This window comes from Pristis pectinata, chromosome 5, assembly GCF_009764475.1.
Source record: "Pristis pectinata isolate sPriPec2 chromosome 5, sPriPec2.1.pri, whole genome shotgun sequence".
Taxonomy (NCBI): Eukaryota; Metazoa; Chordata; class Chondrichthyes; order Rhinopristiformes; family Pristidae; genus Pristis; species Pristis pectinata.
Genome location: NC_067409.1, coordinates 73,800,374 through 73,825,429, shown reverse-complemented (window position 1 = coordinate 73,825,429; position 25,056 = coordinate 73,800,374). Strand labels below are relative to the sequence as shown.

The following is a 25,056-nucleotide window of genomic DNA, read 5'->3' as shown; positions in this document are numbered from 1 at the left end:
AAGGGGTTGACCATCCAAGAACTCAGACTAGAAGAACTTATTTTATTGAGAGGGTAGTGACTCTGTTCTTTACCTAAAGAGGGTTGTGGAAGCTTAGTTGCTGCGAATATTCAAGCCAGAAATGAGCAGATTTTTAAATATGAAGGGAATCAAAGGATTTGAGATCAGTGCAGGAAAGTGGCACTGAGGTAGAAGATCAGCCACAATCATATTGAATGTTTCTACTCCTTGTGTTCCTCAGGATTGATTTCACGCTACTGTTAAGGATTTTCTGGGAATGATTCCAGTGGATTCATCATGATTTAACTCTGAAAATACTCAGCCATGGTCACATGAATCTTTATTTGATCGTGACGCATTTTGTTATGCAACAGCATGAAGGGTGATTTATTGTCAACCTCGATGATTTACTGATGATCTCAGTTTGAATAATTTTTGTTCTGTAAACCAGGGCGTGTTTAAACTAGTGCCAAATTTTCTAAGAAAGAGTTGGATGTATAACCCATTCATACTTCAAACACAAGCTATAAAGTATGATGGGATGCTAGTGCACCTTCCATATGCTTAAAATAAATATTTCTCCCCTGGGCTTGAAAGTTCTTTGAATTGATACACCAATAAGATGGGTTTGGGATGATAAACAGAGCAAAATGTGTTCTACAGATTTAAAGCCCCACCAAAAACCAAACCTATATTCTTCCTTCAAAGAACATCCAGTTTTCTTTCAGCCTCATCAGAAACCCAATACATCATACATAAAAGGGGCTGGTAATGATGGATGAACACCAGTCCCCACAGTTTCTTCAAAAATTCATCTCCAGTAAACATGATTACTACATCAGAAGCTGCAGCATGATTCACCACAAGCCACTTGCTGGACTGCAAGTTTATTCCACACAAATTCATCCTCTTTTAATTTAGTGGGCCTGTTCGTGTTGGTGCAATGGTCATGGAATTCCACCGTAAGCTAAGTGGAAAATCTCTGCATATTTTGTCCATGCAACACTGTTTCCCTCGTTAGCTCTCAGAATGTTTAAAAGGCTCTTAGATAGACACATGAATATGCAGAGAATGGAGGGATATGGACTATGAACAGGCTGCAAGGATTAGGTGTCATTAGGTTGGCACATCATGGGCTGAAGGGCCTGTTCCTGTGCTATACTGTTCTATATTCTGTATTCTAGTTGACAATCTTTAGTGCTTCAATAATGTGAACCAGACAAAGTAGTCATATAGTAATTCATGTCAAGGCTTCAGCCCTTAAAGGGAATCACTCCTAATAATGCCTTGCACTCACCATCTCCATGCTTTGGTTTTTGTTTTGATCATTTTAGAGTTGCAGGAGACATCATCCATTCAGCACATCCTCCCCAACCTCCTGTGCAGCAGCAGCACTCCAGAGGTGGATGAACAGGTGGGCGCTGAGCACCATGTCATTGCACCAAGCACTAGCTCATTGTAAAGTGGGCTAGATTAGAGGCATGTGTTCAGTCTGCCTGACAGCAGTAAGATGTCAAGAAACATGGAGGGATACATTTCTTATGGGACTATATGCAGGGTCAGTAGCACACCCTTTCCAGTGAGGAAGAGGTGCATATCTGTGCCAGCTGGCATTGGCATGCTCACAGTGCAGTGGCTGATGGAGCAGGATTCTGAATCCATTGAGGCATTGACAGTGATCATCCAAAATCTTCATTCTTCTGTGCTCATCAGCCTGAAGCAGAGTGATGCCACCTGGCAAGTGGTTACTGCCATCCAGTAACCTGACAGTAAATTGTTGTCCTACAGGAGCAGAGAAATGCCAACCCAGAAGTACATTGTTGGCATCAGATGCTAAGTGCTAGACACTTCAATGAAATGATTGCAGGCATCGATGCAGTTCAGGAGGCAGTGATAATGTGATCCGGCAGACAACAGATATGCAGCCCATTTCCTGACAGTCTCAGGAAAGTGCCATTGGTCTGACAAGGTTAGAAAGTGCTGTCCTCTGTTCGTGGCTCCCCAAATTGGTTCTCGGGTAATGGCCTCCAAAGTCTGCTAACCCAGACTGCTTCCACTCAGCCCAAGCCTCAGACCAGCCAGGTTTTCCAGGTTTAAAGCTGGTCATGGTCATAACCAATAAAATAAAGCAAAGTTCCACCAACCTTCTTGAAACCTGAAACCTTGTACCCGTCATTCAGATTGTGCTTCCTGTGCTTGAATCACTGTGTTAGGAGTGCATGTGGGGCCAATGTGGCAGGGCAGGTATTGGTTGACTACTGTACAAGTACTGGTGTTACCACTGTCTACTCTTGCATATGCCAATCATGTGAGGAGCACCACAATGTTGGGATTGGAAGTGCATATTGAAATTGCACATTACTGTATGACAGTATTGAATTTTTACCTCCATGGATCATACTTTGAGGAAATTGAAGGTAGTTCTGCACAAAACTGCTAGCACTTCTCCACATAAGTGCCAGTATGTTCTGGATCAGCACGTGCTTGCATGAACGCATGAGTCCCAAATTTGCTGGCAGTTTCTTAGTCGTGTTCTAAAAAGAGTTCATGGAGTACAAAGCTGTGGCAATTCCTCAGCACTTATGATCCAGGGAGTTCTCCTCCAGCAAGTTCATAATTTATTTTTTGAGTAAAAAGTATATTTTAATAGCTTAATTACTTTTACTTCCAGAACATGTCTTCCTTCCCCTTCACTTCTCTGTATTTGCTATCAATGGCCTAAAATTTCTCTCAAAAAAGATAGTCTGAGCTTGAAAACCCACACCACCCGGCTGAAGGGACAGCTTCTAGCCTACTGTTATAAGAATCTTGAATTCCTGTACAAGACCACCTGAACTCTTGATCCCTCAATCTACCTCATCGTGGCCCTTGCACCTTTTTGTCTACCTGCACTGCACTTTCTCTGTAACTGTAACACTATATTCTGCATTCTGTTATTGCTTTTCCCTTTGTACTACCTTGATGTACTTGTGTTTGAAATGATCTGTCTGGATGGCATGCAAAACACAGGTTTTCACTGTATCTTGGTACATGTGACAATAATAAACCAATTACCAATTGTTTGACAGCAGGCTAAGCCTGGCATATGGCTAAATGTCAAAGGGTGCATCACTGACCACAAATACTGGGCCAATTACATCTTGGGCTTAAGCCATTAAATTTATTGCCATGTTCTATTTTTGTTTCAAATCGGGTGGCTTTTACTCTTTGCAGGGTCTGAAAAAAAATTAGGCCATTGTTGGCAGAAATGGAGATGTGAGGCTGAAGTGGGGGAGTGCTTTGAAGACGAAAGGAAGTATTTTGCTGAAAATTTGGATGTAAGATCATAGTGCTGGTGTGGACCTATTGTGCCAAATGGAATGAATGCAAGCTGCTATTATATATAACAGGCACCAGAGGAACTAGGTGAGACTGAGACTATTTCAAATGAAGATGTTCAAGGGAGGAGAAGTATTTAGAGGACGGACTGCCCAATACTGATTAAAGCTGATTGATGGTTAAATGGTGCAATTATTAAACTTAAGCTGAAAGGGAAGATTTCAAAATATTGGCACACAGAAGTAAATAAAAATGAAAAGTTTTCCATCTTGCAGTATAGATATAGTTGTGTTGCATTGGACTAGGAAAAGAAAAGAATTCCAGGAGTACAAAAGGCACATTAGTATCCAGGCACCTCAATTACAATACATGAGCAGGCCCAAACCAATTAGAAAGGTTGTGATTGACACCTACTTGTTTGTGAAGACCTGCAGCAACAGTAACCTCTGGCCTTTGATGTTAGTGGCACCAGAACTGGTTTATCAACACCTCAATTTCAGCATATTGCAATTCTGACAAATGACAGTATGTTTGAAATTGTATTTTTCAGTTATGCAAAGCTGGCGATCTTCATCACGTTGGTCAGACCACTGCACAAGAAGTCCCAAACACTCTTTGATACAGTTTAAGGTAGTTCACAGGACCCATATGTCAAAAGATAAGCTAGCCCGTTTTTATCACCATATAAATCCTATATGTGACAGATGTAAATCGAATGTGGCTTCTTTGGTCCTGTCCTCTTTTGGAAAAATATTGGAAAGACATTTTTAACGTTATCTCAACTGTATTGAATATTGATTTACAACCTCACCCTATCACTGCAATTTTTGGATTACCAAGGATTGAGTCTGGCCATTTATCTGCTTCCGTTTACCATATGATTGCTTTTGTCACATTTAATGGCCAAACGATCCATTTTACTTAAATGGAAGGATCCAATACCCCCTACTACTTTTCAATGGTTCTCTCAAACCGTATATTTAAACTTGGAAAAAATTAGGAGTGGTACTGTTGATCCTTCGCTTAAATTTGAAGACATTTGGAGTCCATTTATTCAATACTTTCATATGATATAGATCCCTTGACAATAACTGTTCAATTTAGAGGAACGGAGTTGACGACATAATATTGCTCTGTTTCTATTGAGAAATTTTAGTCCAGTTTTTTTTGTCTTTGAAATTTTCTTTTTAGTTTGGTTTGATTATTTACAATTTTTTATTGATTTGGGGATTTTTTTTCTTTTATATACACAAATCTTTTTCTTTCCTTTCTTTTATATTATATTCATCTACTAAGAGATCGTGAGATCTGAAGATTTTTTATATTTTATTCTTTATGATTATCTATGCCATGATTGTTCTCTTGATCTCTTTGTATTCCTGTACAATCATTGATGTTATATTAATCTGTATTAATTTGGAAACTAATAAAAAGATGGAAAAAGAATAGTTGAATGACAGTTTTATATCAGGCTGCAATTGTCACCACTTCAAGATACAGTAAATCCAGTAATGACTGTATGGAGATTGTGAATTCTGCATTTGCATTAGTCTATCAGTGATCATTTGGCTAAATCTTTCCACATTAACAAGCCATCTAGTTTATCTAGCACTTCAGTCTGAATATTTATGATGTGTTCCATCAAATGGAGGTTGTGCTGTTTCCGACTCAATTGTGTGTTCCTCTTCACCTGCAGCTGATGTGCCACTGGGTCCTGTGTGAAATAAGCAGAAGGTTTATTATAAGACTTATTTATTTGTGTTATATATTTAATGGTCACACAGTGCTGTGTTGTGATTCAATCCCCGTTGTGGCTCCGTCAGTCACTGCAGTCACATACTCCATTTTCTGTCACATTAAATGTTCAATTTTATCATAATGGCCCCAGAGTTGCAAATGAAGAGGGAAAGGCAAGTGAACTGAAGTGACCATGGCAGGATATTAGGAAAAGGAGTGTCTATGGATCAGACAAGGGCTGTGGTTTCAGGCTTGAATCATGCATGCGGAACCATGGCTCAAAGTGATGTCTTTTATTGTCATAAGGGATTGCATCCTGCTTGTGTGATTTAGAGATGCAGCCAGGTTTGCAAACTCAGAGGAATAATGTTGAATCTAAAGAATCGTGGAACATTAGGAATTGCACATACACCAGAAGAGAAGCAAATAATGAAAAATATACAGTGTAATAATGAAAAATGAGTCCTGATGCAGGGCTTTGACCTGAAACATCAACAATCCTTTCCCTCTCTCTTTCCCCCTCTTTCTTCACTCCCCCCCCCCCCCCATAGATGCTACTTGACCCACTGAGTTCCTCCAGCAGATTGGAATCACGAGACTGCAGATGCTGGAACTCTGGAGCAACACAATGCAAGAAGAACTCAGTGGGTCAGGCAGCATCTATGGAGAGAAATGGACAGTCAACATTTTGGATGGAGACCCTTCATCTGGACTTCCATCATCAATCTAACATTTTAGAGTTGTCAGTGAGCACTGCCACAGAAAATCACAGGGTTATTACAATTCAAGCACCTTTGCAGCAGAGCCCCTGTCAATACTAGAGTTGTTAAACAGTTTTCTATTCAAATTCATTTTCAGATAACTTCCCAGATAGTTTTATACCGGTTCTTTCCAAATACTTCTCTAATTTCCTTTTAAATCACTCTCTTGTTGCTTAGCCCTGGATGTCAGCCAGGAGGATTATATATCAGGTGTGCTTTTGCTGACCTGGCATCAATCCTCTAGACATCTGGTCATTAACCCAAGGCAACCAGCCTGGCAGACTTTAGGGACTGAAAGTAAGGAAAGAATATCAGATGTGTTAGCAGTGTTAAGTCCTTCTGTGTATTTTGCTTGCTCTCCAACACCAGTAGTGAGAGGACCTATAGCCCAAAGATCTCTCTTGATTTTCAAACTGATGGGTTCTATGTATTTTTTTTGCCTTCTTGCCCTGAACATGTCTTTCTCAGATGCTGCTAATCTTATAGGGCATATCTGGCCTGAGCACCATTCTTCATGGGCACCCACCATGAGGAAAATGAGCCAGCATGCATAAAAATGTAGGGACCTCTCATCTCAAGAGTCAGGTTCTGGCATCGTGTAACTCGTAGTCAGAATTGTACAGCATAGAAACAGGCCCTTCGGCCCACTGCAACTATGCTGACCATCGTGCCTATCTATACCAACCTCTCTTGCCTGCATTAATACCATATCCCTCTGTCTTGCTCATTGTAAGACTTCCGCCACCTCCAACGGGATCCTACCACCAGACACATCTTCCCCCACCCCCTCTCTCCACTTTCCGAAGGGACCGCTCTCTCTGCGACACCCTTGTCTACTCATCCCTCCCCACCGATGACCCCTCTGGCACTGGCACTTGCACCTGCAACTGCACCAAGTGCTACACCTGTCCCTACACCACCATTCAGGGTCCCAAACAATCCTTCCAGGTGAGGCGGTTCTGCACCTGTGAGTCTGAGGGCGTCATTTATTGCATCTGGTGCTCCTGGTGCGTCCTTCTGTACATCGGTGAAACCTGATGCAGATTGGGTGACTGCTTCGTCGAGCACCTTCACTCAGTCCGCTACAACAGCCAGGACCTTCCGGTGACCACCCACTTCAATTCTACATCCCATTCCCATACTGACACGTCTATCTGTGGCCTCCTCTACTGCCACGTTGAAGCCAGGCGCAGATTGGAGGAACAACACCTCCTATTCCGCCTTGGGAGTCTCCAACCTGATGACCTCAACATCAATTTCTCTAATTTCTGGTAATTCCCGCACCTTTTCTTCCCCTTCTCCCCCCACTGTCTTCCCTTACTCCATGGCTCCCTTCCCCCCACCTTGATGTCCTGCCCATTTCCTCTCTTCTCTCCTCCCCCATCCTTTTTTTTCCATGGGGGTTCACTGCCCTCTCCTACCGGATTCCTCCTCCTTCAGCCCTTGGCCACTTCTACCTATCACCTCTGAGTTTATAACATCTTCACCCCTTCCCCCACCCACTACCTTCCCCCTCTCACCTGGACTCGCCTATCACCTGATCACACCCATTCCCTGCCTGTGGGTACTCCTTCCCCCTACCCCTACCACCTTATTCTGGCTTCTACCCTTTTCATTTCCAATCCTGAAGAAGTCTCGGCCCAAAACGTCAACTGTTTATTTCCCTCCACAGATGCTGCCTCACCTGCTGAGTTCCTCCAGCACTTTTTGTGTATTGCTCCAGATGCATCCAGCATCTGCAGAATTTCTTGTGTCTCTGTTTTGCTCATTCAAGCACCTGTCCATTTGCCTCCTAAATGGTGTTACTTTTCCTGTGTCCACCACCGCCTCTGGCAGCTCATTCCAGATATCAACTACTGTTTGTGTGTTGCCCTTGGGTCCTTATTAAACCATCTCTCACTTTAAACCTATGCTTTCTTGTTTTAAGTCCAACATATTCAACATGAGTCAAAGCCTTCAGGGTGTGAGCCAAATTCAAAGAAGTATTTTGTAATTAAAAAGTAGTTTATGCTCAAATACTTGAAAAACATTACTGATATTTAGGGTAATATCTTATTATTTTTTCTGTAAATCTAACCCTGGATGATTCTGAGTAACCAATAACAACACACTTAAACAAAAGTAAGTTAAGACGTTCAATATTTTAACCTGGTTACAACAGTTGTGCTCGTACATGCCAAATATATGTTACAGTGATAGATATGCCAGAATTTACAGGAGGTGATAAAATCCTGAATTTTAATCATGGTCCTTCTGAGGGCACGCAAGTATGGTTTACATTTAAACCTCTGAAGTAACAAGGAACCAATTCCCTTATAAGGTTCATTTGTGGGGGTAGGGCTGCAGGAACTGGGTGGAGCTACATTAGTCACAAGGGAGTGTTACTCTGCTGGGTCAGGTCAGAGAAGCAGTTTCAGTGAATAGAAAATGTGGATGAGTAGGACAATGTCCTAACAGAAGTGCATTTTAATTGTGAAGGAGCTGGAGCCTTTCCTTTTCCTTAATCTGAAGAACACTGTACATTAAGAAAACTGCCATGAATGAGTGCCTGTTTCACAGTACCCTCGATTTAAGGAAATTCCAGAACAAAGGAAGCAGTGTGAATGTGTGTTCATCTCAAAACTGGTAGTAACGAGGAGTAACTTTGAAACCTGAGAAGTGGAATACCTCCTTCGTTTGTAGCACACGTCATTAATCCATGGTTTTGTAGAAAATAAACTCTTAACAGGCTGGGTTAAAATTAAACAATGGACAACTTTTTCACTGAGGTAAGTACACTTTGCGAACTACATTTTTACTTTTTAATTTAACATTATTATCTGACTAGTTTAACTATCAGCTTGTGGCTTGTAATGTGAAAGGAGGAGGGGGAAATGTTACTTTGAACCATGCTTATTTTAAATAATACTTATTTTTCAATGTTAGCCAAGACATGGCTAGAAGTCGGGATTCTCTCTGAGCGGTCTGGCATTTCCTTTCAAAAACTACAAGCTTCCTGCAAAGGAAACAGTGCTTTTAGTAGGTTATGGCAGGGAACTGGACAGTGAGGAAATGTAAATTCAGATAAACCCACACCATTCCAGCATATTTCGCCCTAATCTGGTTTATATTATTTGGTTTAAGATTTTGTTGTAAATCTATAACGCAAACTGAAAGTACAGGTTTGTGTGTGCCTTTAAGTGGAAGAACGCATTGGCTATATAACCGAATCCAGGTAACCATATGGTTTTATCTAATTGTGCAGCTTTAGTTTACAAGCAAAACATGGTTGCAACTTTCGTTATCACAGCTGCTTGCAATGTAAATTCAAGGAAATCTTCTCCTTGTATGTAATTGTTTAAAAACAAAAGGTGTGTTTTATCTCAGTAGTTTTCGTCGTACAGGAGTGATTTGTTTTGAAAGATTTAATAGTGTGCAGCAAACTTAGAACGTCCAAAAGTGCTGATAACTAATATAGATTTGTTTGTGTTTATCGGTATAAATCTAAGTGATATTGCCCATTGATTGCTTTGTTTAGTAGTTAAAACAAAGGAATTGGCAATGAAATCAGCCTTGATTAACCCTGTTAGTCAAAAGAATGAATGAATTCCTTTCAGGCATATGCCAAGGAATAACTTAATGTTTCCTTCAGTGGTCCTCAATCAATAAGGAAATCTTGTGCTTATCATTTGACAGTGCTCTCAAATAAAGTCTCAAACGGAGTTGTGGAATGGTGTTGGCTCAAGCCAGACTGAAACTTGTTGCACCAAAACTGGCAAGCTTTTGTTTCCTGTCTCTAGCCCATTAATCAGTCTCCCGCTCCTGTGTGGTAATAAGATCATGATTCAGACAGTGTCTCAGTTGCTTGATCGGTGTAAGTGTTTTGCCTGTGTTAAACAACGTTTGTTAGTTTTAAAAAAGTGTCCGGGTTTCAGGGACTGAGGTAAAGATGGAATTTGGAAGAGAAGTTGATCTTTTTGAGTAACTGAACGAGTAAAGTGAATTCAAAACCCACCAGTGTTTACATTTGTCTTGTTCATTCTATTCATTGTTAAACAAAGGGGCAGGTTTGCTTTTAACTGTGGACTTTGGTTCGTTTCAGCCTTCGCAAACATTCACTTCAAGCTCTTGCATGCAAATTCAATTTGAGAAGATAATTATGCTGAAAGTAACATTTGATTCCTCCAAACATCCTGTAAAATGTTAATCACATTGATGTATGGTTATTACATTAAAAGTGGATCATGACTATGGGTAATTTAGTTTTTAAGTTTGAGGAAAATGAAAGACTTAACAAATATAACACTTTAATTAAATTCAAAAATCATCAGGATCTATGGTTGTACTGCCCATTACAAAATGGATTTGCAAAAATATTCCTGTGTACATTTATCCCCCACATTGCCAGTGAATGAATCAGATTTATTATCACTAACGTGTGTCAGGAAATTTGTTGTTTTGCGGCATCAGTACAGTGCAAGGTATTATTATAAGTTACAAAAACAAATAGTGTTCATGGACTGTTCAGAAACCTGATGGCGGAGGGGAAGAAACTGCTCCTTCTCAGCGGATCAGGCAGCATGTGTGGAGGGAAATGGACGGGTGATATTTTGGGTCGAGATTCTTCATCTGGACTGAGAGTAGAGGGAAGATCGCCAAATAGCAAAATGCAAAGAAACCAGGTACTGCTATTTGAGCAGTTTCCTCACTATAAATGATGGGAAATTGCTGCAAAGCTGCTCAGTTGCTGGAACTCTGAGAAGTTCCTTCACCAGAGAGCAGGTAAAGTAGGTCATCTCAGTGGTGCAGCTGCCTCCCAGCTCCAGTGACTCGAGTTCTATCCTGACTTCTGGTGCTGTCTCCATAGACTTTCCACATTTCCCTGAGGAAGAATTGTGAAGGATCAGTGAGGCATTATTGGGCATATGAAAAACGGTAGGTTACAGGGAAACAATAAGAAATGGGACTGAAGGGATTGTGCTGAGAATTGGCATAGGTGCCATGGGCCATGTGACCACCCTCTATATTGCAAAGTTGTGTGTAACACAAAATGATTTGCGAGTTTGTGTGCACGTACATGGCAGTCCTGAACTTGCGCAGGGAACTGCCTGCACTCGTGCATTACTGTCCATGTTTCCCTGCATATTGTTTGTTACTGTGACATGTACCAAGATACAGTGAAAAGCTCTTGTTTTGTGTGCCATCTGGGCAGATTGTACTTGTATATGGCACATCCAGGTAGTAAAAGGAAAATGGAATACAGAAGATAGTGTTGCAGCTACAGAGAAGTGCAGTGCAGTTAATTCTGACAGTCTTATAATTGAGATTTAAAAAAGAACAATTATAATAAATGTAATAGGAAGATCTGCAGGGGACATCTCACAAAGAGTCGCTACACTCCACCATCTTGGAGTTCAAAGCCTTAAGAGACAACAGGCACAGCAAGTAATCAGAGGCAAGTGGAATACTGGCTGTTAGCTAAATGTAAATGGAATATAAAATGGAGGAAGTTGTGTTTACATCAAGAGCTTAGGTCAGATACCATTTGGAGTACTGATTGCAGACCCCATCTGCACAACTGGGCATTGCACCCAGGAAGTACTGGGTGTGAAGGGTGTAGCACGGACTTGCCAAAGTAATAGTTTATGGCTTGGAGGGTTAACAAGTGAGAATAGGATACACAAACCTGGTTCGTATTCCCTTGAGGGTAGCAGATGAAAGGGTGATTGCTCTCATCTGCCAATGATTTGCGTACATGTCAGCCAGCCATCTGTTGTCTGTTGCTTGCAAACCTTGTGCAATTAATTAAAGGTATTCTTTGCATATTCATATCCTTTCATAGAGATATCACTGTTTAAATTATTTACCTTAAAGCTGACTTGTCAGTATTGTAAATTGTATAGAAAAACAGTCCAGCCTGTTGTTATAAAATGAAAGGAAAGTGTGCAAGGGATCCAACCAAGAGAAGCTTCAATCAAGAAGAAAAAGTCGATGAAAATGGTGGTTTTTCAATTGTGCTTTGTTCTGAAGTATATACAAGTAAAACTGAAAAGCCTTATTGCAGGAGATTTGGGCTCTCCAATTGATAGACTAAGACAGAAAGCAACAGGTTTACAGGATTTTCACTCCCATTAGCCTGGATTTTATGGTTGCCGTGACAGTGGCATTGTCATTGTTGGCCACCATTATACCATGGAACTGACAACAGCTTCTGGAGTACATGTATGTGTAATCCACAAATTGGTTTCGGTAATGTTCTGCTCATCCGCAGCCAGTGCTGTTTTGCAGCCTTCTCCAGTGTGATAAGCAGAATCAGTTGATTGACAGAAACTTCATGGGTTAGGAATTCCCTTGCTTTGAGCAGCACTTTTCTATGCAATGCAAGGAATTTAATTTAAAATTTGATTGCTATGGTGATTGGGGTTGTCTGTGCATCGCTTGCACATTTTTGAATTTTTTTTCTGGGTGATGTGAATTTGCACAGGAGCCACTGGGTATGCTCTGTGGTGTCGAATCAGATGTTGTGATGTCTCAAGGGCCACTGGTAACAGAGACTGCACTGAAACAGGCCCTTCAGTCCATCAAGAGCACATCAAACATCAATGTCCATTTGCACTAATCCAACACTATTCCCATATTTTCATTAACTACCCCCAGATTTTACCATGCCCTGACACACTTGGGGCAATTTACGGTGGCCAAATAATCACACTTGCTTCTGAGCCAGCTCAAGGGGGCCTGACTTACCTGGTTTGCTTTTGTGGCAACAATCATGTGGTGTCTGAGCTCAAGCCAGACCCTTCCTCCGACTGCTGATGTTGTTGAATATTCTTATTTTTCAGCTTCCACCATCTTATCTGTGTAATCCAACATTGCAGCTTGTAGAACTTAAAAAAAACAGCTTAAAATTTGTGATTTTTAGTTTCTAGTTGTATTCTGAGGATTTTTTAATGTGTTTGGAGATGCAACCAGATTGGTTGCTGTTGAGTGTCAATTCAGTGTTTCGGGTGTCCAGCAACAATGTCAGAGAATAGGATGTCCACAGCACAGATCTTCATGGGAGATTTCTTCGAGATCAATGCAAAGTTCACAGTTGATCACAAAATTTAGGCCACTGAGTGCTTTTGCTTTATTCTCTAAGATGCGCAATCATAAATCTATTTCTCATCATGCCTTTTGGTATTATCAGAACAGTATCTTAAAAGTTGGTACAGTTACAGCAAAGTATTATTTCTAACATAAGCTGTTACCAGGATTTACTTGTGTTTTCCCTTTTGAATAGTGTAAAATCTGATCTGCAAGTTATTTTTATTCCCTACCAGGATGTGAACATTTATTGCCCATCCCTAATTGCCCTAGAGAAAGTTATGGTGACCCGCCATCTTGAACAGATGGAGTCTTTTTGGCCATGCTACTCTTGCCATGAATTAATGGGGTATTCCAGGTTCTTGACCTAGAGAAGACAAAGGGACAACAATGAATTCCATTTTAAGATTGTAGGTGACTTGGAAGAAAATTTGCAAGTAGTCAGCAAATAATTATTTCCTGCCAAATTCTTAAACTTTACATTTGTAACTGGAGGGGTCTTAAAACAGTATGAACTTTATACCTTCAATTTCAATTGAAGTGTAGTTTGGCCTTTATTAGCAGGGACATTTTGTTTCAATCATCCTTGACTGAGAGTTGCACCAAAACAATTAATTGTGTTAATTTTATTAGAGCGTCTCTGATTTCTAGTAGCTAATCATTCATTTTTAGAACAGTAACTTCCTGGTTATCTCTCTTGTATGTCTTTGTGTAGATGTGGAGATTATGGAGATTGTACAACTGAAAGATTTTTTATAGTGTATGATATTTTTATTACAATAACAATAGTGTATATGTTTTATTTCCACATTTTGCTTCATCTTCCATTGTTTTTTTTAAACACCTCTTATTGCCACCTTGTTCTTTCCTGGTATTGGGCAATTGTAGAAAACAAGGTGCTATGGAAGATCCTTCAGCACAAGAATCATGGTGGTTCAAAAAGGCATCTCATTGTTACATCCTTAAGGCAAATAGAAATGGGCATTCAGTGCTAACCTTACCCACTCCCTGTGAGAAGGTTTCCCTGTGAACTTTCTCACAGTTAAGCTTGCAGTATATCTTTGAATTGTGCTGTAACTGAGTTTTGCATATTGTCATTTTACTGCATTGAAGAGAGTCTTTTAATGTGCCAGCATAGTGGCCATGTTTAAGGTGGCATTCGTGATCACACTGCAGAACATTTCTACCTATTGGCAGATTTGTACACACCTTCGCATCTTAAAACCATGCCCTCTAGTTTTAGACACTCCTATATGGGAAACAGACACTGGCTATCTACCCTATCTATGCCTCATAACTTTATATATCTTTTATGTCACCTCTTGGCCTCCTACACTTCAGGGAAAACAGAGCTGGCCTACCCAATCTCTCCTAATAACTCAAGCCCCCCCCCCCCCCCCCCCCCAATCCAGGTAAAATCCTTGTGAATCTTTTCTGCACCCTTTCTGGGTTAATCATCTCCTTCCTTATAGTGTGGTAACCAGAACTGCACATACTATTCCAAATGTGGCCCAACCAGTGTTTTGTACAGCTGTAGCATGACATCCCAACTTATGTACACGATGCTCCATCTGATGAAGGCAAGTGTGCCATAAGCCACCTTCACCACCTTGTCTACCTGAGATGCTACTTTCAGAGAACTATGTACTTGTACCCCTAGGTCTCTCTGTTCTGCAACGCTCCCCAGGGCCCCGTCATTCACTATATGTCCCGCTCTGGTTTAACTTCTCAAAATGCATCACTTTTGCACTTGTCTGAGCTAAATTCCATCTGCCATTTCTTTGCCCACTTTCCGTGTTGATCTATAATCAGCAGCAAATAAAAGGGTAATGAAACTAAACTGAACTAAATCAACTCTACAGCAACACCCAGAGAGCTAGATGAAAGCTAAAGGGAAACTAAAGTCCAAAGAATGAGATACCTAGAGACATGATAATTTCCTAATGATCAATGTCGAGGATGTACCTGTTCTTAAGGAATGGAGGGATGTTCCACTAATATTGTGAAAATTAAAGTTTTTTAAAGACAAAAGGATGTGCCAAAAAAATGAATTTAATGAAATGTGTTGTCTTTTCGTTGTTCCCTATCTTGCATAATCACAGGAAAGATGTGCCAAGCATTGAACAATGTGTAGATGCGTCCAGCATTAGCTAGCTATAGGTGATTATATCTTTCCCAAGAATTTTATTGTCTGTTTTGGCTGGGTTGTGAAGAATGTTGCTCAATAGTTATGAAATGAGTAAGTTACAAACTATTTGGTCAGTCTTAAATGTTTTGTTCAACTGTCAAAATTAAATTAAGATAACATTGTCAAGCTCAAGATGTAGCTGAATCATAACTTCCCTACCTGTTCATTGGCTGGGTGAATGAAAATTGCCCACATTACCATCGTCAGAATCAATAGACTCTGTTTAAACATACCTCTGAATTTTTTTGACTAAGTAGACATGATGATCGTGCACTAAACACAATTGGTGCCTGTGTAAGTGTGACATTAAACAGCATTGGTTGCACAGCACATACTAAGAAAATGATTAGCTCAAGATTTGGTGCTTCCTTACTTGATATGAGGGTCTGCAGGAATGTCCAATTCCTTGCTGATGAGAAAAGACGCCTGCAGTGATACCAAGATAATGTGACGGAATTGCCGTGAAAATGAGCAGGAGGTGTTTGATCCAAAGGAAGGATGTACTTGCAGTAGAGGGAATGCAAGGCAGGTTCACCATGTTGAACCATGGGATGGATGGATTGTCTTAGAAGAGATTAAACAGACTGGGCCTGTGCTATCTTGAGTTTAGAAGAATAAGACCTGATCTCTTTGAATTGTACAAAATTCTCACAAGCCTTGACACTAGCTATGGGGATAATGTTTCCTCTGGCTAGTGTGTCTAGCACTAGAGGTTTCAGTCTCAAAATAAAGGGTTGGCCATGCAGAACTGGGATGAGAAGGCATTTTTTCACCCAGTGGGATGTGAATCTGTGGAATTCTCTCCCTGTGAGGGTTGTGGAGGCTCACTTGCTGAGTATATTCAAGGCAGATCAATAAATTCTGTGGATATTAAGACAACTAAGTGATATTGAGGTGAAAAATCAGCTATGATCTTACCAAATGGTGGAACAGTTGCAAGGGACCAAATGGTTTTGTTCTTTTTTGCAAGAAACTAGTTCATCCAAGAAATGTGGCACTTCAATTGCATTCTGATGCGTGTGTCACTTGAGCTTCTGAGCACATCAGTTCCCTAACTCACCTTTTTGTATTATACACATCTCTCCATCTGTGCACTGGCATCCTTTAATGCTGACATTCAACCTCCACTTTATGCAAATGTTACACCACTTCCTTCAGAGCCAGCTTTAAATGATTTCCATTCATGCATCCAACACATGTCTGACTCTCACTCATGACTCATTTCTTTCACTCCTTTCAAGGGAAGAGAGCATTGACTAGAAGGGTGAGACAGAGCTAGAGTTTGCCCTCTAGCCACCTCAATTCTCATCTGCAGTGGAGACAATTGTGGACATGACCAACATGTCTCGTTGATGGAATTCTATTTTATCCAGTCACTTTGACAAAGGAAATGTAACACAATTGCTGATCTTTTTGGCAGTCCTATCTTTAAGATTTTCCCTGCTGATATTTTTTAAAAAATATCTAAAATCATAAAAGGACAGCACTTTGTGCTGATTTGCTTTGATTGAATGTTTTATTGTAACTAAATGGGTTCATGTGCTTTAGTTTAGATGGTGAGGTGGAATAGTACAAATTGAGATGAGAAAAGTGATATGGAATCATGGGGAGTTGGCGGAGGTGGAATCTTCGAGCCTCTCTTACTACTAAATGAGGTCCTCGTTGATAAGTGACTTAATTCCACATCCCCACATTTTCCCCATTGGACTAACAAGAGTCTAGTAACCTCGGATTCAAATTCACCTTTGACCAAATACTTCATCATTTGCAGAAGAGTTCCAAACCTTGACTGACTTATTTCCCAACATTACTCCTGAAAGGCCTGACTCTAATTAAAAAATTTTAAAAGTCTGAAGACTCTCAGATTCCCCAACCAACATGCATAGACTTCCTCTCTTTCCCTCTGTTTCCCTGAGTAATTTGAAAACTTTCATCAATTAATGTCTTAACCCTCCTAAATTTTAGAGAACACGGACCTTGTACTTAAAGCCAGAGTTCAGAATTGTTCTGGTAAATGCACATTTCACTCCCTCTGAAGTTTAAAATATCTTTCCTAAAGTTTGGTATCCAGAATTTCCCACAGTATTCGGCTGTGTTCCACTAAGGGCTTTGTATGGCTGCAGAATAATTTCTACCCACTCGTGTTTTATTCGTCTTGATAGATGAGCCGACGTTCTGTTAGCCACTGATTTTCTGCAGCTGTCCATAACATTTTAATGATCTATGAACAAGAATCCTTTAAGTGTCTTGGACCCTTCACTGCTGCTAACTTTCCACACTTGGAAAGTACTCTGTTCAATCCTTCCGATTTAAAGTGTGTGACCTCGCATTTGCCTGCACTGAGATCCATTTGTCATGGATTCTTCCATTTGCTGATCTATTAATGTCTTTGTAATTTGAGGCTTCCATCTATATTGCTTGCAGTGTAGCCTAGGTTGGAGGTAACAGCAAACTTGGGTATCAACTAAATGATTCAAGAACAGATTAGTGTGGGACACCACTCATCACCTCCCAATTTTTCTTGCTGACTGCTGCTTGGGTCAATCATTTGTCTTTAATTCTGAGAGTTTTAACTTTAATTAACAATTTTTTGAGGGACTTTGTGAAATGCCTTCTAAAGATCCAAATAGCATCCATTTATGTTCCCGTTCATAAAATGGTAGAACTTTATAACATAGAAGGGGGTGATTCAATTAATTGTTTCTATGCCAGCCAAAGTTGGATTTTAAGTTAATCCTACTTCCCTTGCTCTTGCACCAGTCTTGTGGGTGTGGATCTAAAGGTGTTCATCTGGGTACTTATTAAATGTGGGGGAGGGTCTCTGCCTCTTCCACCCTTTCAGGCAATGACTTCCAGACCACCACAACTGATTTTTTTTTTCCTCTCTTCTTTCCCAAGTCCCCTCTAAACCTTGCACTCATTAGTTTCATTGTTCTCTAAGGCTAAGGCAAATATTTTATTCAATTTCACCTGTCTCGTAATTTTACATACCTCAATCAAATCTCCCCGTGTCTTTTTTGTTCTAAGGAAAACAAAGCCAACCTAGACAACCTCTCTCTGTAACTGTAAATCTGCTACTCTGGCAGCATCCTTGTACATCTCCTCTGAACTCTCTCCAGTGCTCTCAATCCTTCCTGTAGTGTGAATTCTATCTGTAGCCTAATTAGTGATTTGTACTATTCCAGCATGACCTCTGTTCCTCTATGTCTACTGCTTTAGTCAGCTCTTCAAAAATAACATTGATTCAGGTTCTTTAGCTGTAGCCATCTTCTATAATTAGCACTGGCTTTCATCAGCTGAAAAGTTAAGGTGATCAATCACTTTCTTTATTATAGACTAGTAATTTCCCAATAACAGATGTCAGCCTAGCATCCATAATCCCCTGGTACCTGACCCCCCACCACCAACCTGCATTCCTTCCTTAAAGGATGGAGGAATGTCTCCTCTTTTGTAATCTAAAGTTATGGACTCTGATTCTAGGGAAATTGAATAGTTTTCCCAACTACATTTGTGATTATTTTGTTCCCCAGCTACTTCCATTAAAATGCAAGTTTGGAAACTTCAGGATGGTAGTTTCTTTATTGTTGTTTTGTTGACGTAAATTTTAGTGAGAACACAACCTTACTTCATTACTAGTTTCCTTGGGATGCCATCCTCCTCTTCCATTAAAATAGGCACAAAGTAATTATTCAACATGCTTGTCATTTCCTTCTGTTAATTTATAATATCACAGTTATCAATTCATTAGGGGCCCAAATTGTTCCTGAATGCTCCTTTTTCTCTTAATGTAACTGCAAGCTTTGTTATTTTGGATATCCCTTCATTCTGGACTCCATTATTATAACTCAAGCTGTTTCATCATTGTTGCTTGGATCAGTACCACTCTTGCCCATTTTGTTTGCTTTTTTAGTTTTGTGGTGTTCCTTATCTCCTTTTGAGTTTTTGTTTTTTTGTATGCTATGTCAAGTCTGATACCTGTATGCCACTAACCTTTCTGTCATTGCACCCATCCAGCAGATTTGCAGTTTAGAGTGGACTGTCTCTGCCTCCTGGAATGAGGTCAGTTTGCCCAAATTCAGAATTTTAAGCAAACTCAACAGGTCAGGCAGCATCTGTGGAGGTAGAGGAGTGGTTCACGTTTCAGGTCGAGACTCTGCACCTGGACTGAGAGCACAAATTACAGCTGTTTGTTTTGTTCCAGAGTACAGCATCTGCAGTCTCTTGGGTCTCTGTTAGAATTTCAAGCATTGCTTTGTGTTTCTTCCTTAACATCAAATTTGCTTGTATTCCTATTTGACAAATATTCATGCGTCTTTAAGACTATTAATAAAAAAGGCCATGGCGGCACTATGGTTAAGTTACTGAAGTGGTGTCCAGAGGGTAGGGCAATTGATCTGGAGACATGAGTTGAATCCCACCATGACAGCTGGGGAGTTTAAATTCAAGTAACTAAAGAAGCCCGAAATATAAAGCTAGTCTCTGTAACAGTGACGATGAAACTATGAGACTGTTCTGGTTTATTAATCTCCTTCAGGGAAGGAAATCTGCTCTCCTAATTCAGTCTGGCCTAGATGTGACCCCAGATTCAACAGCATGTTTGGCTTGTGATTCTATTCTGAAATAGCCTGAACCATGCACTGATATTTCTTGAACGAATACAAACACTATCCAACTCATTACTAAATCCAATATGGACTTGCCACATATTGGGTCTAGGGTGTAATTTTATGAGAAACCTATTCTGAATCTGCTGCAATACCTTTCTTTCTTAATCCTTGCCCATTATTTCTCTCTTCCAAGCATCATTTTTTGATTCTATCTTTAATTAAGGCTCTCCTCTCCTTCCATCATATTCCTTTTCCTCTAGAGCAGTGGTTCCCAAGTTAGTGGGGATGGACAGGGGCAAAAATTATGGGGATCTGTGTGGCTTTAATAATATTGGGGTAGTTTAGTTACAGTTCATATAAAAGTAAACACATCACACTGGTTGTCCTGGTGTAGGGTTGCTGGCAGTCCACATGAATACGCAGGACTTTTCTTCAGAATTGAAACAGCAACTGAGACACGAGACTGCAGATGCTGGAATCTGGAGCATAAGCAATCTGCTGGAGGAACTAGGTGGGATTGGCAGAAAATTATAGGTTGATGTAAGAGAGATCCAGAACAAACCCATTAATTCACCTTCTCCCTCACATGGCTGTTTGGCACTTGGTTCCTCTGAGCTGAAGCATTTTGAGACCAATGTCACTATTGCCAGAAGCTCTATGTACATGTTTGCCAGGTAAAGCCCTACTTCCAGAAACTTTATGTACTGTGATACAAGCTCACAACTTGTTCTGCAATTTCTTGATCTATAGAGTTTTGAGACAAATTTTGGCATTTACTAATAATTTCTAACACTTCTCTGCATAATCATCAACAACCTTTGTGATTTCCATATGGGTGATGATATCCCAAAGTTGCAGTCAGTTATTTGTGTTTGTATGCACACTGTCGCTGGGCTTCTTAAAGAGGGAGCCTGAAATTGCAGAGCCTGAAATTGCAGGTCCTGTCCCACCCCTTGCCCACTCCAACATTAACTGAGGCTTTTGACAGCCAGCTGAACCCAGGAGTGTGGCTTAGCCAATTGTCACTGTTTAGCTTCTTATGGGCTGAGCCTGGTAAGAAGTGGTGGTTAGATGCCATAATAACTTACTGGATGAAGGCGCAATCCAAAGGGATCCAAGCAGTTCCAGGTTTGATTATTTTGTGTAGCTTGCTGGCCCCAGTCAGACACCATTTTGCTGCAATAATCTGGTTTTACTCTTCCAGAGAGGGTGGAAAAATTCCTGGCCTGAGATCTGGCTCTAGGTTGCTCCTGCATTACTGGAAATTGTGCAAGTGTGGCCGTTGAGTGTGAGGAACATTGTCTTTGTTATAATCATCCTTCTCTTTCCATATGTGTAAAATTGTGCAATGGTTTTGAAAAGATTGTTGGGCAAAGCATGAAAAAAAATCTTGGTATCTAAACTGTTGTGGCTATATGCATATTAGGAATGTAGAAAGGCTGTCCTGGATATTCATACATTTTAGGGGAATGTTTGGAATTGGAAATCAGGTGGGGAGTATGCAAACCTGATCCATGGTTAATCAGCATTCAGGCCAGGCAGACTAAAGGGTAGTGAATTACAAATGCAAGCCATACATGTTGAAACCAAAACCACAATTAAATCTTTGTGATCACTTTGTTCAACATTCCATTCTCAATTGTCACAGATTTACTTTCACTTGACAGAGCCAATAATCAATGGTATGTTGGTTCCTCATTTCTTTCATGCCTTTTTTTTTCTTTTTCACTGCCCTTGATTTAGAATTATCATTCATGTGGCGTAGAATTCGTAACAGTTTCTAATGAGGTACACAGGACTGACCCACAAGATGATAAATACTCGCAACATCCAAAGTTTAAATGATCAGTCTAAATGTAACACCAGATAAGTTTTATTTTTTTCTACCCTGCCCCCGGGAAAAAAAATTAAAATACAATAAGCCTTGGACTTAGCATTTTTTGTTGCCTTGTAAAATACAGGTAAATGTGATATGCAAGTAGGAAAGTGATTTTTAAAATGGCTATGTACTAAAAACAATTTTGAGAATACATATGTTTAGAACATTATTTTGTTAGCATGATCTACTTGTAACTTCATGAATTCCAGTGGAAGTCTAATTATGCTAGTTCATAGAAATGAACAATTTTGAGATTGTCAGGCCTTAAGAACACCAATGTGAAGATTTACTTTCCCATTTTAATTGTCTTTGCATTGTCCAGAACATTACACTGACAGTGATTCTGAAAATCTTTCCCTTGCCTTCTCTTCACAAGTATCAAATCCTACAAGAATTATACTTTTTATTCCAGAAAAATTTAATCTTTGCTGTAGAATTAACTTTATTAGGAAAAAACTTCTCAATTATTAGAGCCTTGAATGCAATTTAAATTGGGATATGTCGTGTGGAGTGATGAAATCTTTGCAGTTAATCCATTTCACAATTACAGATATTTGAAGAGAGAAACAATCACTCATTGTTTTGGCTAATAATTTGAAATAGTGCTACTTATAATTAGACTTTATTATCATTATAATTACTGCTGCTGCAGCATTTGGTTCTCAAAATCCGAACAAGTTCTTTCGTGTCATAGGGATAATAATGCTTTTGGTAGTCTAGTTTAATACCGGCATGTGCAATTGAGCTGTGTGTGTGTTTGTATATATAAAAAGAAAAGTAACTAAGTGGAACTGTCTGCTCCTTGTTAAAATCACCACATTGTATGAAGACATCAAAATTTATCTCGGTGCTCTTAGTAAATTTAGCATAGAATAGCATGTCTAACTAATACCCTATTTTTGTTTTTCCAATAGATATCAAACTTTCTTACTTTTTGCTCCATGCTGTTCTTTTCTCTGCCTATCTCACACTTGCCCATCAACACATCCAATTTCACCTCATAGCTGGGATATTTTGACTGGGTTTTGAGTATGGGTTGTGATGCTTTAGCTGATTTAGTTTAGTTCCCTTTTATTTTGCCTGCTGCCCTCAATATTAAATGTCCCTGCTATCCTGGCTTGCCATACATTCCAGTCCAGGGATCGACCACAAAAGTCATCTAACCTCAGTACTGAGTGCTGTGCTGTTGAACTACCTTTCGGTTGACGAAAGCTCTGTCTCCTCTCTCGGATGGAACAGATCTCAAGACACCATTTCTTGGAGTTATTCTCACTGTGCTAACATTTATTTGTCAAAATTTCTACTTCAAGGGTTGGGAAGGAGGTTCCAACCACTTGGGTGTCCCTCTCCTATAGACTAAAATCCTTCTGCTTCAGGCTTTGTGATATCTGCTCCAGCCGTGGTTCAGTCTTGGCTTATTTGGGTAGGGGGAGGTGGGAGGCGTTGTGGGTTGGAGCTGAGCTGGTTCTGCTGAGGGGAGGTGTCCTGTGATTGCCATTCACTTCAACTTGCTTCAAATACCTGATATCGGTAACTGTTAAGATTATAAGACTATTATGTGTTGTCCTTAATCAAACTAATGCAAATCATACGCTATCGCAAACAAGATTTGACACACGAGCGTGGTATTATTCCTCGTGGCCTTTCACTTGGCCGTTTCTAATTGTCGGAAATAACTATTAACCGGTTACTGGTTTATTTTTAAATACGGATGGGTAGGAAAACTTGAGAGATTAAAACCAAAATCTTGTATAACCAACTTTTTGAATAAAGTTGTTGTTTTCCCTCAGGAAGCTGGTTATTTATCTAAAGATATAAAACACAAACTTTTGAAACTTAATCATGAATTGCCCATATCCTGTTAAGAGATTTGGCAATAGAAATTGCTTTGGAGCTTCACATCTCCTTTGACTGTGGACGATTGTGCTCCTTTCCTGGAGCTTGCTATAGTTTTCGAGTGACTGAGCACGTGCGTCCTCAGTGTTCATTGATATCAGTCTGGCCTTTCCCCAAATCTTCAATCCCTCTGCAGCATTATTTCTGTTATTTGGCTCTATTTTGGCACAACCTCAGCTTGCAATAATGCTCTGTGGATTGCTTCTAAAACCAAGCTTCTGTTATACTTTTAAGTCACTGCATTAGTTTAGTTACCCATGGGAAAATTTGGATTCGTATCCCTTTCAGGATGTCCCTAGCACTTTTACAACAATGAATGATTTTTGAAGAGTTGTGACTGTCGTAATGTAGGAATTACAAATTTGCACCGGTGAATCCATCATACTGCAGCATAATAATAGGTAAGGAATTGTAACATATTAAAATGGCATTGTGCCAGTTTCTATCAGGACCACATAGGGCAGTTTGTGAGCGTAATTGTGAGTAACTTTCAGCAGTCACGTAAGAAGTGCCAACTTACCCACACGATCTTCCACCACAGCAAGAACTATTGCAACAGTTCTCGGCGGGAAATGCTGCATTAGATTGTGGCCTGAATCGGATGATCTGTTGCCGTGAGTGGAGGAATGAAAATCTTTGCACTAGACCTGGAAACCTGGTGGAAGCATTTGAAAGATCCGAGTTGGGATCTTCCCATCACCCCAATGAATAGCAATGATATTACCTGGAATGTTGGAAACATTGAGTCCATAAGAGAGAATTCGTGGTCATTTCAATGTCTTGTACCCAATTTCCAGGTAACTGACTGACTCTTACTTGAGTTAGTCTTCATCCTGCTGTCAAGAGTGATTCTTTTCCTCAAGGCCCACACTGTTTCACTGCACGCACATACTTCAGTGTACCAGCGTGAGCATCAAAACCATTTTGCTAGTTCTGTGTTTTGCAATGTCAAGTGCATGCAAGTTGGTGATTAAATTTTGCATTGTGGACTGTGATTATATGCAAGTGCCAGTTGCATATAGCTGTTGTTTTTGTTTTGCTCTTCTATTCAATCATGTAGTGCATTTAAGAAAAAATACTACTGGATTGAATTGGTCTTAAAAAAATTTTGAAGGATAAATATTGGACAGTATGTGAATAAATTCAAGGAACTGTATTGGATTTTTCTGATCCACGGTGAGAGAGCAGACAACCTTGGTTTAACGTGTCAAACCTAAAACGGCATGTTCAACAGTGTAGTATTCCCTTAGTACTGCACTGGTGTGCTAGTTGAGATTTTTGTGCTCAAAACCACACATGGTGAGCATGTATATTTAATGCAGAAGGCAATGGACAAAAAAGGGAAAAAACAAATAAACTTAAAGCTAAAATAAACCACACAAATGCAAGTCATTTCTGCTTTGAGGTGAAGTTTGGTGTAGTGATGGGTAGAGAAATGTGCAGCATGAAGCAGGAGGCACAAGGTCTAATGCACAGTATTTAAGTATTTAAAGTGGAGGTAAATCAGGGCTATAGTGACCTGGCACAGAAGAGGAGCTGAGGTCTAGGGTAGATCAGCCATTGAATGGCAGGGCAGTCTTGGGGGGGGGGGGGGGTGGTGTGGGT

At 40.1% G+C, this 25,056-nt stretch overlaps 1 protein-coding gene across 1 annotated transcript in view; it reads left to right on the top strand.

Moving 5' to 3' along the window:
- The first annotated feature begins 8,206 nt into the window (after window positions 1-8,206).
- The window catches only part of myo10 (myosin X), a 208,432-nt gene continuing 191,582 nt past the window's right edge, over window positions 8,207-25,056 (top strand). Inside the window, exon 1 of the mRNA XM_052015834.1 lies at window positions 8,207-8,584. Within this exon, the coding sequence (XP_051871794.1) occupies window positions 8,564-8,584 (21 nt within the window). The 5' untranslated portion in view covers window positions 8,207-8,563. The remainder of the gene's footprint in view (window positions 8,585-25,056) is intronic.